At 45.7% G+C, this 15349-nt stretch overlaps 1 protein-coding gene across 1 annotated transcript in view; it reads left to right on the top strand.

The window, feature by feature from the left end:
* Positions 1-6351, top strand: part of LOC137095403 (AP-5 complex subunit zeta-1-like) — a 33762-nt gene extending 27411 nt beyond the window's left edge. Inside the window, exons 15-17 of the mRNA XM_067462033.1 lie at positions 2373-2505; positions 3500-3714; positions 5773-6351. Of these exons, the coding sequence (XP_067318134.1) occupies positions 2373-2505; positions 3500-3714; positions 5773-6055 (631 nt within the window). The 3' untranslated portion in view covers positions 6056-6351. The remainder of the gene's footprint in view (positions 1-2372; positions 2506-3499; positions 3715-5772) is intronic.
* The last annotated feature ends 8998 nt before the right edge of the window (positions 6352-15349 follow it).

The following is a 15349-nucleotide window of genomic DNA, read 5'->3' as shown; positions in this document are numbered from 1 at the left end:
AATGGTTCTTCAAGATTGGGATGTGGGTAGGGGCAGCAACATAATCTCTATCTATAAATATAAATATAAATATAAATATAAATATAAATATAAATATAAATATAAATATAAATATAAATATAAATGTAATGTTCGTTTGTGGGATTAACATAATCAAAAACCACTGGGGGAATTGACACCAAATTTGGACACAAGACACCTAACAACCCAATGTATGTCCTTCACTCAAAAAAAATGATTTTGTCATTTGGGAGTTGTAGTTGCTGAGATTTATAGTTCACCTACAATCAAAGAGCATTCTGAACCTCGCCAATGATGAAATTGAACCAAACGTGACACGCAGGACTCCATGACCAGCAGAAAACACTAGAAGGGTTTGGTGGGCATTGAGTTTGGGAGTTGTAGTTCACCTCCATCCAGAGAGCACTGTGGACTCCATCAGTGATGAATCTGGACCAAATTTGGCATGAATACTCCATATGCCTAAATATGAACACAGATGGAGTTTGAGGAAAATAGACCTTGACATTTGGGAGTTGTAGTTACTGGGATTTATAGTTCACCTATAATCAAAGAGCATTCTGAACCCCACACAGAACCCCCACGATCAACAGAAAATACTTAAGGCCATCGAGTCCAACTCCCTTCACCAAGGCAAGAAAACGTAATCAAAGCCCTCCTGACAAAGAACCATCCAGCCATAGATATAGATAGATAGATATGATTCACACACACACAGATATAGTATCATAGATCTGAAAGTGACCCATAAAGAAGGACAATGCTAGGTTGCATGTTCCAGAGTAGGCAAACCAGACACTCTCCACATCAACACTGAAAAAGAAATAGCAAGAAATTCTGTTCACCCACAAGCATCAAGACATTACATATATTAGAAACCAACACTTTCTCATTACTTTATTTTCCAGCTCACCAGACTGGGCCACAGCAACGCCTGGCAGGGGATAGCTAGTAATAATAAAACTTTATTTATATACCGCTCTATCACCCCGAGGGGGACTCAGGGCGGTTTCCAAGCAACATCACCAAAACATACAGCGTAAACAGCATAACATAAAATTAACAAAACAACATAAGCAAAAAAACTATCACAATAACACATATATATTAAAAATAATCCTGCTTGTGCAGAGCAATTAAAAGGCCGGGCTAGTGCCAACTCAAAATATGAGGGGACCGGGAATTAAGTATGGTGCTATAACAGGCTAACAGCAATAGCAGGTACAGGTCTGTGGCTGCACATTTCCAGTGCCTATTAGAGGGATGGCCAGGGTAATAGGTAGGAAGTAGAAGGCCATTGAAATGACTGGATTGAAGGAGCTGGGGGTGGTGACGGCTGATAGGGAGCTCTGGCGTGGGCTGGTCCATGAAGTCACGAAGAGTCAGAAATGACTGAATGAATGAACAACAACAAAGAAGGCTATATTCAATAATGTTTTGGCTGAGCTAGAACTGGTCCTTCTCAAAGATTTGTTGAAACCACCAGGTCTTCAAGCTCTTACGAAAGGAGGGGAGGGATGGGGCCTGTCTTATTTCCCTTGGAAGGGCATTCCAGAGGTGGGGGGCCACCACCAAGAAGGCCCTCTCTCTTGTCCCCACCAACCATGCTTGTGATGGAGATGGGAGCAGGAGAAGGGCCTCCCCAGAAGATCTTAGAGTTTGCACCGGTTCATAGAAGCAGATGCGATTGCAAAGACAGGCGGAGCCTGAACTGTTTAGGGCTTTATAGGTCATGACCTGCACCTTGAATTTGGCTCGGCAACTTATCGGCATCCAATGAAGCTGTTGTAATAGGGGTGTTGTATGCTCCCTATAGGTTTGCTCCTGTAAGGAGCCTGGCTGCTGCCCGTTGTTCCAATTGAAACTTCTGGGCCATCTTCAAGGGCAGCCCCACGTAGAGTGCATTGCAGTAGTCCAGTCTGGATGTAACCAAGGCATGGGCCACCCTGGCGAAGTCAGACTTCACGGTGTATGGTAGCAGGTGGCGCACAAGTTTGAGTTGTGCAAAGGCCCTTCCAGCCACCTCCGACACCTGAGCATCAAGCAATGAATCCAGGAGGACCCCTAAGCTACGGACCTGCGCCCTCAGGGGGAGTGTAACCCCGTCGAGCACAGGTTGCCACCCAATAACCCGGTCTGACCTCTGTCTTGTCTGGATTAAGCTTCACCCTGTTAGCCCTCATCCACTCCATCACAGCTGTCAGATATTGGTTCAAGGTCTGGGAGATGGCATCCAACACCAAAACATTTATTGCCTCCCAAAGCAAAAGGTTAGCTTAGGAGTTGGAAGGAAGGAAATATAGGCCAAAGCTCTTTTCTTGATCCTAAAACCACCCTTGTTTAATTGACAGAGTGATGAGCTCCCAGTTGCCTGTTCTGTGCAAGCTGCATCCTTCGTTGGTTGTGGAACTCTCTAAGCCGCTTCTGGAGTTTTCGGGAACAGTCACCAACATCCAGAACAAAGAGGATATCTTCACCCATGTGGTAAAGATCAACCTGCATATACCCCTTTTCCTTGTTTCCATACATGTTGACATCCTGCTTAAGTGAAATCTATTTTTAAATTTCCAATTTGTATTGTCGAAGGCTTTCATGGCCAGAATCACTGGGTTGTTGTAGGTTTTTTCGGGCTATATGGCCATGTCCTAGAGGCATTCTCTCCTGACGTTTTGCCTGCATCTATGGCAAGCATCCTCAGAGGTTGTGAGGTCTGTTGGAACTAGGAAAAGGGGTTCATATATCTGTGGAATGACCAGGGTGAGACAAAGGACTCTTGTCTGCTGGAGCTAGGTGGGAATGTTTCAACTGACCACCTTGATTAGCATTTGATGGCCTGACATTGCCTAGAGCAAACTTTTGTTGAGAGGTGATTAGATGTCCTTGTTTGTTTCCTCTCTGTTGTTGTGCTGTTGTAATTTTAGAGTTTTTTTAAATACTGCTAGCCAGATTTTGTTCATCTTCATGGTTTCCTCCTTTCTGTTGAAATTGTCCACATGCTTGTGTATTTCAATGGCTTCTCTGTGTAGTCTGACGTGGTGGTTGTGAGAGTGGTCCAGCATTTCTGTGTTCTCAAATAAAACGCTGTGTCCAGGTTGGTTCATCAGGTGCTCTGCTATCCAACAAATGCTACGTTCAGCAAAGGACAAGAGGGATCCTCTCACTTCTGCAGGAGTCAACCGTGTCCTATGCAGCTGTGGACAAGAAGTCTACATAGGGACCCCCAAACGCAGCATTGCCCAGACACGAATCAAGGAACATGAAAGGCACTGCAGACTACTTCAACCAGAGAAATCAGCCTTAGCAGAGCACCTGATGAACATTTGCTGTTTTGTTTTGTTTTGTTTTGTTTTGTTTTGTTTTGTTTTGTTTTGTTTTGTTTTGTTTTGTTTTGTTTTGTTTTGTTTTGTTTACGAGTGTTGCTGGCATGGTAGTATGGAATTGTGTTCGCCTCTTTTCTCAGTGTCACGTCTTCTTACAGGTGTGGGCCATTGGTGAATACGTGTCAGTCTTCCACGACAAGAGGTGCACAGCCGAGCAGATCAACAAGTTCTTTGAAGTTCTGGAGGCCATGCTCTTTGAGATCACCCAGCTGCGCCCTTCGGCCACCGTCCCAAAGTACTCTCCCCGCATCATTGCTGTGCTGATGACCGCCCTGGCCAAACTCGCCTCACGCAGCCAGGACCTGATCCCAAGGTGAGAAATGTGGCCATCAGAGAAGAGCCAGGATGGCTTTCAGTAGGGTGTGACTCATATTATTATCCATAATCATTGGCTAGCCCAGGCATGGGCAAACTTTGGCCCTCCAGGTCTTTTGGACTTCCACAATTCCTAGAAGGCGGTAGGCTGCTAGGAATTGTGGGAGTTGAAGTCCAAAACACCTGGAGGGCCAAAGTTTGCCCATGCCTGGGCTAGACTAATGGGGTATGCTGAAAGAGTCCAAAAATGTGTGGAGTTCCACAAGCTGCCCACCCTGAACTAGATCTGAGAAGGCTGGATTCTGCCAATCGTAGGATGATGGGAGTTGGAGTCCAGACTCAAAAAGTTGCCCAGTCACAGACATTAAGTCCAGTTGTGTCCAACTCTGGGGAGGAGGGGTAGTGCTCATCTCCATTTCTAAGCCGAAGAGCCGGCGTTGTCCGTAGACACCTCCAAGGTCGTGTGGCCAGCATGACTACATGCCGGCCACATACAGTAATAGTAAACCACTATTATAATACTAGTATATTACAAGTGTAGTTTCAATTCAATTCAAAGGTAAAGATTTCCCCTGACATTAAGTCTAGTCGTGCCCAACTCTGTGGGATGATGCTCGTCTCCATTTCAAAGCAAAGAGCCAGCGTTGTTCGTAGACACCTCCAAGGTCATGTGGCTGGCATGACTGCATGGAGCGTTGTTACCTTCCCAGAGCAGGGTGACCAAGGAGGCAAAAGCAATCTGGCAATGACATATAAGATGATGATATGATGGTAAAGGTAGAGGGAAAGGTTTCCCCTTGACATTAAGCCCAATCGTGTCTGACTCTGGGGGTTGGCGCTCATCTCCTTTTCAAAGCAAGAGCCGGCGTTGTTCGTAGACGCCTCCAAGGTCACGTGGCTGGCATGACTGCATAGAGTGCTGTTACCTTCCTGCAGGAGCGGTACCTATTGATCTACTCACGTTTGTCTGTTTTCGGACTGCTAGGTTGGCAGAAGCTGGGCCTAACAGCGGGAGCTCACCCTGCTCCCTGGATTCGAACTGCTGACCTTTTGGTCTGCAGTAATAGGAGCAAACCTAGGAACCATCCAGTCCACTATAGTAATAGTACATTACAATTGTAGTTTCAATTCAATTGAAAGGTAAATTGAAGCCAATTCCCATGCTGCTTTGCAAAGTCTTGCAGAAAGAACCCCAGGTCTTGGTTGCGTGGAGTCCTAGACATTGCTCCACTTGCAAAGTCTTGCAGAAAGAACCCCAGGTCTTGGTTGCGTGGAGTCCTAGACATTGCTCCACTTGCAAAGTCTTGCAGAAAGAACCCCAGGTCTTGGTTGCGTGGAGTCCTAGACATTGCTCCACTTGCAAAGTCTTGCAGAAAGAACCCCAGGTCTTGGTTGCGTGGAGTCCTAGACATTGCTCCACTTGCAAAGTCTTGCAGAAAGAACCCCAGGTCTTGGTTGCGTGGAGACCTAGGCATTGCTCCACTTGCAAAGTCTTGCAGAATGAACCCCAGGTCTTGGTTGCGTGGAGTCCTAGACATTGCTCCACTTGCAAAGTCTTGCAGAAAGAACCCCAGGTCTTGGTTGCGTGGAGTCCTAGACATTGCTCCACTTGCAAAGTCTTGCAGAAAGAACCCCAGGTCTTGGTTGCGTGGAGTCCTAGACATTGCTTCACTTGCAAAGTCTTGCAGAATGAACCCCAGGTCTTGGTTGCGTGGAGTCCTAGACATTGCTCCACTTGCAAAGTCTTGCAGAATGAACCCCAGGTCTTGGTTGCGTGGAGTCCTAGACATTGCTCCACTTGCAAAGTCTTGCAGAAAGAACCCCAGGTCTTGGTTGCGTGGAGTCCTAGACATTGCTCCACTTGCAAAGTCTTGCAGAAAGAACCCCAGGTCTTGGTTGCGTGGAGTCCTAGACATTGCTTCACTTGCAATGTTTTGCAGAAAGAACCCCAGGTTTTGGTTGCGTGGAGTCCTAGACATTGCTCCAAATTGTTGTTGCCTTACATACCCACCATCTACTCATGCAGGGCCCACTGTTTTTTGAAATCTCCGCACAGGGTCTCCCTCTTCTTGTCCAAGCTGCGGACGTTTGTCCAAAGCCCGGCGGTTGTCTCCACCTACACTGCTGACGATGCCGAAGCGATCCTGACCCGAGCCACTGAGTTGATGAACTTGCTGAAAATGCCCAGCGTGGCTCAGTTTGTGCTGACCCCATCAGCGGAAGTCTCCAGCCCTCGCTTTCATCAGGACACACACACTTCCTTGCCGCTTGCCATGAAGACAACTACTCGACTTTTGGAAGGAGGAGAAGGAAGAGGAGCTGGCTCCGTTCCTGGTTGAGGCAGGAAAACCTGTGCCTTTCAGTCTGCTACATTCAAGATTCTTGGTTTTAGTGGGTATATATCTTAGCAGTCTGCATTTGGACATGAGCTGGATTGATCAAGAGAAGGACAGCTTTGTGAATGGTGCAAAGAAGCCAGTTTGGTTAAAGTGAACCATTTCCGTTCTCCAAACAGATTGGATTATCCATTTGTTTGGTTTGGCGGAGACAGAGCTTGCTGAGTTCCTGGATACCTGGTGTGTCCCAGGCAGGTCTTGTTCTTTAATTAATCTATATAAATAAAAATGTAATGTTCGTTTGTGATATTAACAGAACTCAAAAACCACTGGGGGAATTGACACCAAATTTGGACACAAGACACCTAACAACCCAATGTATGTCCTTCACTCATAAAAACACTGAAAAACACAGCAGAAGGGAATTAAAAAGCCCCCAAAAGCTAAATGACAAAAGCTACATGACAATACAGAAAAAAGGAAGAAAGAGAGAGGGAAGGGGAGGGGGAAAAAAGAAAGAAAGAAAGAAAGAGAGAGAGAGAGAAGGAAAAGGAGAAGGAAGCATGGAAGCAAAGAGAGAAGGAAAGAAAGAGGTAGAAAAGGAAGAAAGGAGAGAAAGAGGGAGGGAAAGAAAAAGGAGAAGGAAGGAAAGTTAGAGAAGGAAGGAAGGAGAGAAGGAAAGAAAAAAGGGAAAGAAGGAAGGAAAGAGGGAGCGAAGGAAGGGGGAATGTAGAGAAAGGGGGAGGGAAGGAAAGAAGGAAAGAGAAAAGGAAGGAAGGAAAGAGGTAAAGAAGGAAGAAAGGAGAGAAAGAGGGAGGGAAAGAAAAAGGGGGAAGGAAGGAAAGTTAGACAAGGAAGGAAAGAGAGAAGGAAAGAAAAAAGGGAAAGAAGGAAGGAAAGAGGGAGCGAAGGAAGGGGGAATGTAGAGAAAGGGGGAGGGAAGGAAAGAAGGAAAGAGAAAAGGAAGGAAGGAAAGAGGTAAAGAAGGAAGAAAGGAGAGAAAGAGGGAGGGAAAAAGGGGGGAAGGAAGGAAAGTTAGACAAGGAAGGAAGGAGAGAAGGAAAGAAAAAGGGAAAGAATGAAGGAAAGAGGGAGCGAAGGAAGAGGGAATGAAGAGAAAGGGGGAGGGAAGGAAAGAAGGAAAGAGAAAAGGAAGGAAGGAAAGAGGTAAAGAAGGAAGAAAGGAGAGAAAGGGAGGGAAAGAAAAAAGGGGAAGGAAGGAAAGTTAGAGAAGGAAGGAAGGAGAGAAGGAAAGAAAAAAGGGAAAGAATGAAGGAAAGAGGGAGCGAAGGAAGAGGGAATGAAGAGAAAGGGGGAGGGAAGGAAAGAGAAGGAAGGAAGGAAAGAGGTAGAGAAGGAAGAAAGGAGAGAAAGAGGGAGGGAAAGAAAAGGGGAAGGAAGGAAAGTTAGAGAAGGAAGGAGAGAAGGAAAGAAAAAAGGGAAAGAATGAAGGAAAGAGGGAGCGAAGGAAGAGCGAATGAAGAGAAAGGGGGAGGGAAGGAAAGAGAAGGAAGGAAGGAAAGAGGTAGAGAAGTAAGAAAGGAGAGAAAGAGGGAGGGAAAGAAAAAGGGGAAGGAAGGAAAGTTAGAGAAGGAAGGAGAGAAGGAAAGAAAAAAGGGAAAGAAGGAAGGAAAGAGCAAAGGAAGGGGGAATGTAGAGAAAGGGGGAGGGAAGGAAAGAAGGAAAGAGAAAAGGAAGGAAGGAAAGAGGTAGAGAAGGAAGAAAGGAGAGAAAGAGGGAGGGAAAGAAAAAGGGGGAAGGAAGGAAAGTTAGAGAAGGAAGGAAGGAGAGAAGGAAAGAAAAAAGAGGAAGAAGGAAGGAAAGAGGGAGCGAAGGAAGGGGAATGTAGAGAAAGGGGGAGGGAAGGAAAGAAGGAAAGAGAGAAGGAAGGAAGGAAAGAGGTAGAGAAGGAAGAAAGGAGAGAAAGAGGGAGGGAAAGAAAAAGGGGGAAGGAAGGAAAGTTAGAGAAGGAAGGAGAGAAGGAAAGAAAAAGGAAAGAATGAAGGAAAGAGGGAGCGAAGGAAGAGGGAATGAAGAGAAAGGGGGAGGGAAGGAAAGAGAAGGAAGGAAGGAAAGAGGTAGAGAAGGAAGAAAGGAGAGAAAGAGGGAGGGAAAGAAAAGGGGAAGGAAGGAAAGTTAGAGAAGGAAGGAAGGAGAGAAGGAAAGAAAAAAGGGAAAGAATGAAGGAAAGAGGGAGCGAAGGAAGAGCGAATGAAGAGAAAGGGGGAGGGAAGGAAAGAGAAGGAAGGAAGGAAAGAGGTAGAGAAGTAAGAAAGGAGAGAAAGAGGGAGGGAAAGAAAAAGGGGAAGGAAGGAAAGTTAGAGAAGGAAGGAGAGAAGGAAAGAAAAAAGGGAAAGAAGGAAGGAAAGAGCAAAGGAAGGGGGAATGTAGAGAAAGGGGGAGGGAAGGAAAGAAGGAAAGAGAAAAGGGAGGAAGGAAAGAGGTAGAGAAGGAAGAAAGGAGAGAAAGAGGGAGGGAAAGAAAAAGGGGGAAGGAAGGAAAGTTAGAGAAGGAAGGAAGGAGAGAAGGAAAGAAAAAAGAGGAAGAAGGAAGGAAAGAGGGAGCGAAGGAAGGGGAATGTAGAGAAAGGGGGAGGGAAGGAAAGAAGGAAAGAGAGAAGGAAGGAAGGAAAGAGGTAGAGAAGGAAGAAAGGAGAGAAAGAGGGAGGGAAAGAAAAAGGGAAGGAAAGTTAGAGAAGGAAAGAAAGAGGTAGAAAAGGAAGAAAGGAGAGAAAGAGGGAGGGAAAGAAAAAGGGGGAAGGAAGGAAAGTTAGAGAAGGAAGGAGAGAAGGAAAGAAAAAGGAAAGAATGAAGGAAAGAGGGAGCGAAGGAAGAGGGAATGAAGAGAAAGGGGGAGGGAAGGAAAGAAGGAAAGAGAAGGAAGGAAGGAAAGAGGTAGAGAAGGAAGAAAGGAGAGAAAGAGGGAGGGAAAGAAAAAGGGGAAGGAAGGAAAGTTAGAGAAGGAAAGAAAAAAGGGAAAGAATGAAGGAAAGAGGGAGCGAAGGAAGGGGAATGTAGAGAAAGGGGGAGGGAAGGAAAGAAGGAAAGAGAGAAGGAAGGAAGGAAAGAGGTAAAGAAGGAAGAAAGGAGAGAAAGGGAGGGAAAGAAAAAGGGGGAAGGAAGGAAAGTTAGACAAGGAAGGAAAGAGAGAAGGAAAGAAAAAAGGGAGCGAATGAAGGAAAGAGGGAGCGAAGGAAGAGGGAATGAAGAGAAAGGGGGAGGGAAGGAAAGAGAAGGAAGGAAGGAAAGAGGTAGAGAAGGAAGAAGGGAGAGAAAGACAGAGGGAAAGAAAAAAGGGAAGGAAGGAAAGTTAGAGAAGGAAGGAGAGAAGGAAAGAAACAAGAGAAAGAAGGAAGGAAAGAGGGAGTGAAGGAAGGAGGGAAGATGTAGAGAAAGAGGGAGGGAAAAAAAGAAGGAAAGAGACTGAAGAAGAGAAAGAAAAGGGGGAAGGAAGGAAAGAGACAGAGAAGGAAGGAAGAAGAGAAGGAAAGACAGGAAGGAAGAAAAGGGGGAGTGAAGGAAGGAGGGAAAGAAGAAGAGAAAGAGGGAAGGTTGGCCACAGCAACGCGTGGCGGGTTGTTGTTGTTCATTCGTTCAGTCGTCTCCGACTCTTCGTGACCTCATGGACCAGCCCACGCCAGAGCTCCCTGTCGGCCGTCACCACCCCCAGCTCCCTCAAGGTCAGTCCAGTCACTTCAAGGATGCCATCCATCCATCTTGCCCTTGGTCGGCCCCTCTTCCTTTTGCCTTCCACTTTCCCCAGCATAATTGTCTTCTCTAGGCTTTCCTGTCTCCTCATGATGTGGCCAAAGTACTTCAACTTTGTCTCTAGTATCTTTCCCTCCAGTGAGCAGTCGGGCTTTATTTCCTGGAGGATGGACTGGTTGGATCTTCTCGCAGTCCAAGGCACTCTCAGCACTTTCCTCCAACACCACAGCTCAAAAGCATCAATCTTCCTTCGCTCAGCCTTCCCTAAGGTCCAGCTCTCACATCCGTAGGTGACTACAGGGAATACTATGGCTTTGACTAGGCGGATCTTTGTTGCCAGTCTGATGTCTCTACTCTTCACTATTTTATCGAGACTGGACATTGCTCTCCTCCCAAGAAGTAAGCGTCTTCTGATTTCCTGGCCACAGTCTGCATCTGCAGTAATCTTTGCACCTAGAAATACAAAGTCTGTCACGGCCTCCACGATTTCTCCCTCTATTTTCCAGTTGTCAATCATTCTTGTTGCCATAATCTTGGTTTTTTTGACGTTTAGCTGCAACCCGGCTTTTGCGCTTTCTTCTTTCACCTTGATTAGAAGGCTCTTCAGCTCCTCCTCGCTTTCGGCCATCAGAGTGGTGTCATCTGCATATCTGAGGTTGTTAATGTTTCTTCCAGCAATTTTCACCCCAGCTTTGCATTCATCCAGCCCCGCACATCGCATGATATGTTCTGCATACAAGTTAAAAAGGTTGGGTGAGAGGATGCAGCCTTGCCGGACGCCTTTCCCAATCTTGAACCAGTCTGTTGTTCCGTGGTCAGTTCTTACTGTTGCCACTTGGTCCTTGTACAGATTCCTCAGGAGAGAGACAAGGTGGCTTGGGATGCCCATCCCACTAAGAACTTGCCACAATTTATTATGATCCACACAATCAAAGGCTTTAGAGTAGTCAATGAAGCAGAAGTAGATGTTTTTCTGAAACTCCCTGCCTTTCTCCATTATCCAGCGGATATTGGCAATCTGGTCTCTCGTCCCTCTGCGTGGCGGGTACAGCTAGTCAATTATATAATTTACAGGCTTCTTTTGCTCCCATGTGGGCACCGTGTCCCAGTTCAGTGATAAGCACTGTTGGCTGGGTCTGGACTCTCATTCCTTTTCATGCTCAGACAAAATAAACACAATGGTACCTCAGGATAAAAAATGGCAAAGGTTGGGAGATGTTCCCTTTCTCTTTGAGACCTGGTGCATTGTAGCAATATGCAAGTGGAACAAGTTAATTTCAACCAGTAGTGATATCTGTAGGCCAGGCATTCTTGTTGCTCCAGAGTCTGCCATATATTCAGAGATAGGAACTCAATGTACTTTGGGGGGGGGGGATTACAACTCCCATAATTCCCATTCCGATAGATAGATAGATCTCTGTTTTAGTTATGGGCCCGGTAACCGTTTCAGCTGTTTAATTCGTGTTTTCGTTTCATTCTGATGGCACAAAACGGCACACCCCCCTTGAGCACAGAAATATCAGTGAAACGAAAGGAAAGTGGGAACTGTAACCAATGTACTTGGGGGGGGGGGAGGATTACAACTCCCATAATCCCCAAGGCCACATGTTGACTGGAAGCCTTGAGGAACTGCCTTCAAAAAATTATATCTCTGTATTAGTTATGGGCTCGGTAACCATTTAAGCCATTTAATTCGTGTTTTCGTACAGTTTGATGGCACAAAATGGTACACCTCCCTCCAGCATGAAAATATCAGTGAAACGAAAGGAAAGTGGGAACTGTAACCAATGTATTGGGGGGGGGGATTACAACTCCCATAATCCCCAAGGCCACATGTTGAATGCAAGCCTTGAGGAGCTGCATTCAAAAAAAAAATCTCTGTATTAGTTATGGGCTCGGTAACAGTTTAAGCCATTTAAATCATGTTTTCATACAATCAATGTATTGGGGGGGATTACAACTCCCATAATCCCCAAGGCCACATGTTGAATGCAAGCCTTGAGGAGCTGCATTCAAAAAAATTATATCTCTGTATTAGTTATGGGCTCGGTAACCGTTTAAGCCATTTAATTCGTGTTTTCGTTTCATTCAGATGGCACAAAACGGCACACCCCCGTTCGGCACGGAAATATCAGTGAAACGAAAGGAAAGTGGGAACTGTAAGCAACGTATTTGGGGGGGGGGGGGATTACAACTCCCATAATCCCCAAGGCCACATGTTGAATGGAAGCCTTGAGGAGCTGCATTCAAAAAAATTATATCTCTGTATTAGTTATGGGCTCGGTAACAGTTTAAGCCATTTAATTCGTGTTTTCGTACAGTTTGATGGCACAAAATGGTACACCTCCCTCCAGCATGGAAATATCAGTGAAACGAAAGGAAAGTGGGAACTGTAACCAACGTATTTTGGGGGGGGGGGGGGGTTACAACTTCCATAATCCCCAAGGCCACATGTTGAATGGAAGCCTTGAGGAGCTGCATTCAAAAAAATTATATCTCTGTATTAGTTATGAGCTCGGTAACCGTTTAAGCCATTTAATTTGTGTTTTCGTACAGTTTGATGGCACAAAATGGTACACCTCCCTCCAGCATGGAAATATCAATGAAACGAAAGGAAAGTGGGAACTGTAACCAACGTATTGGGGAGGGAGGGGATTACAACTTCCATAATCCCCAAGGCCACATGTTGACTGGAAGCCTTGAGGAGCTGCATTCAAAAAAATTATATCTCTGTATTAGTTATGAGCTCGGTAACCGTTTAAGCCATTTAATTCGTGTTTTCGTACAGTTTGATGGCACAAAATGGTACACCTCCCTTCGGCACGGAAATATCAGTGAAACGAAAGGAAAGTGGGAACTGTAACCAACATTTTGGGGGGGGGGGAGATTACAACTCCCATAATCCCCAAGGCCACATGTTGACTGGAAGCCTTGAGGAACTGCCTTCAAAAAATTATATCTCTGTATTAGTTATGGGCTCGGTAACCATTTAAGCCATTTAATTCGTGTTTTCGTACAGTTTGATGGCACAAAATGGTACACCTCCCTCCAGCATGAAAATATCAGTGAAACGAAAGGAAAGTGGGAACTGTAACCAATGTATTGGGGGGGGGGGGATTACAACTCCCATAATCCCCAAGGCCACATGTTGAATGCAAGCCTTGAGGAGCTGCATTCAAAAAAAAAAATCTCTGTATTAGTTATGGGCTCGGTAACAGTTTAAGCCATTTAAATCATGTTTTCATACAATCAATGTATTGGGGGGGATTACAACTCCCATAATCCCCAAGGCCACATGTTGAATGCAAGCCTTGAGGAGCTGCATTCAAAAAAATTATATCTCTGTATTAGTTATGGGCTCGGTAACCGTTTAAGCCATTTAATTCGTGTTTTCGTTTCATTCAGATGGCACAAAACGGCACACCCCCGTTCGGCACGGAAATATCAGTGAAACGAAAGGAAAGTGGGAACTGTAAGCAACGTATTTGGGGGGGGGGGATTACAACTCCCATAATCCCCAAGGCCACATGTTGAATGGAAGCCTTGAGGAGCTGCATTCAAAAAAATTATATCTCTGTATTAGTTATGGGCTCGGTAACAGTTTAAGCCATTTAATTCGTGTTTTCGTACAGTTTGATGGCACAAAATGGTACACCTCCCTCCAGCATGGAAATATCAGTGAAACGAAAGGAAAGTGGGAACTGTAACCAACGTATTTTGGGGGGGGGGGGGGGTTACAACTTCCATAATCCCCAAGGCCACATGTTGAATGGAAGCCTTGAGGAGCTGCATTCAAAAAAATTATATCTCTGTATTAGTTATGAGCTCGGTAACCGTTTAAGCCATTTAATTTGTGTTTTCGTACAGTTTGATGGCACAAAATGGTACACCTCCCTCCAGCATGGAAATATCAATGAAACGAAAGGAAAGTGGGAACTGTAACCAACGTATTGGGGGGGGGGGGGATTACAACTCCCATAATCCCCAAGGCCACATGTTGAATGGAAGCCTTGAGGAGCTGCATTCAAAAAAATTATATCTCTGTATTAGTTATGAGCTCGGTAACTGTTTAAGCCATTTAATTCGTGTTTTCGTACCAATATCAGTGAAACGAAAGGAAAGTGGGAACTGTAACCAACGTATTGGGGGGGGGGGATTACAACTCCCATTATCCCCAAGGCCACATGTTGACTGGAAGCCTTGAGGAACTGCCTTCAAAAATTATATCTCTGTATTAGTTATGGGCTCGGTAACCGTTTAAGCCATTTAATTCGTGTTTTCATATAGTTTGTTTCATTCTGATGGCACAAAACTGTACACCTCTGTCCAGCATGGAAATATCAGCGAAACAAAAGGAAAGTAGGAACTCTAACCATAATTTTTGACTCTTGGCTGCAAGCCCTGGTGCTTTGGACTTGCATACCACGCACTCTCTTTCCAACGAATGTGTGTGTGTGGCTTGCAAGCCCATAGGCTTGGTTGATCTGGTTCGGAAGCTTCTAAAATCGGAATGAATTCGTATTAAAATGAAACAATTTCGAGCCATGCTGGAATAGTGTGAGGAGTAATTATGAATTGAAACAATTTACCCATTTTTCGGAATTATTTCCGGATGTCTGGTGCAAACTTTACAATCTCGCAGTTTCCCTGGCGACAAGCGGCGATGGGGAAGGGCAAGGTGGGCGTGGTTATGCCACGCCACAGTGGCCGTCAAGAAGAGCTGGGCGTAGCCACGGCCACCTCATTCCCCTGCCATCCATCGCCCTTCGCAGTCATCCAGGGAAGGGAAACTGCGAGATTTTAAAAGTAATCTCACAGTTTCCCTTCCCTGGGTGACAGTGAATGGCGATGGATGGCAGGGGAATGAGGTGGCTCCCGGTCCAAATCCACGTCCTGGACAAGAACGACAATGCCCCCACTTTCGGCCACAGCAAATACAGAGTCTGGGTGAGAGAAGACGTAGCGGATAGGCAGCTCCTTGTCCCAACTGTTGGCCACGGACCCCAATTCGGGCACCAATGGTGAGGTGCGTTACAGCCTCCGCTGCCTTGGAACGAGAGAGTGTGTGGCTTGCAGGCCACCAATTAGATGAAAATATTCCATTTTTTCAGACTTGGGATGAAAAAGCTCATTTGGAACGGTGCCCATTTTTGGGAGAGGTGATGGAAAATGAAAATGGAGCCTTACGAATGAAACAAACAGAAATGGATAGTATTTATTTATTTATTTGTCGTGTCAGGGAAACCAGTCAATTGTATTACATTTCTAACAGAACAAAACAAACAGACAAAATACAGAATTTGCGAGTTTGGTAGTGGATTAAATGTCCTTTGACCAGTATCTGGCCACTTGGAGGTCCTCCACTGTGCATGTGGCAGGGCTCAGGGTGCGTTGCAGCAGGTGGTGAGTGGTTTGCTCTTCTCCACACTCGTATGTCGTGGTTTCCACTTTGTGGCCCCATTTCTTGAGGTTGGCTCTGCATCTCATAGTGCCAGAGCGCAGTCTGTTCAGCGCCTTCCAAGTCGCCCAGTCCTCTGTGTGCCCAGGGGGGAGTCTCTCATTTGGTATCAGCCATTGGTTGAGGTTCTGG

This window comes from Anolis sagrei, chromosome Y (assembly GCF_037176765.1).
Source record: "Anolis sagrei isolate rAnoSag1 chromosome Y, rAnoSag1.mat, whole genome shotgun sequence".
NCBI classification, from domain to species: Eukaryota; Metazoa; Chordata; class Lepidosauria; order Squamata; family Dactyloidae; genus Anolis; species Anolis sagrei.
Note: the sequence above shows the minus strand (reverse complement) of the source record. Positions and strands in the feature narration are given on the sequence as shown.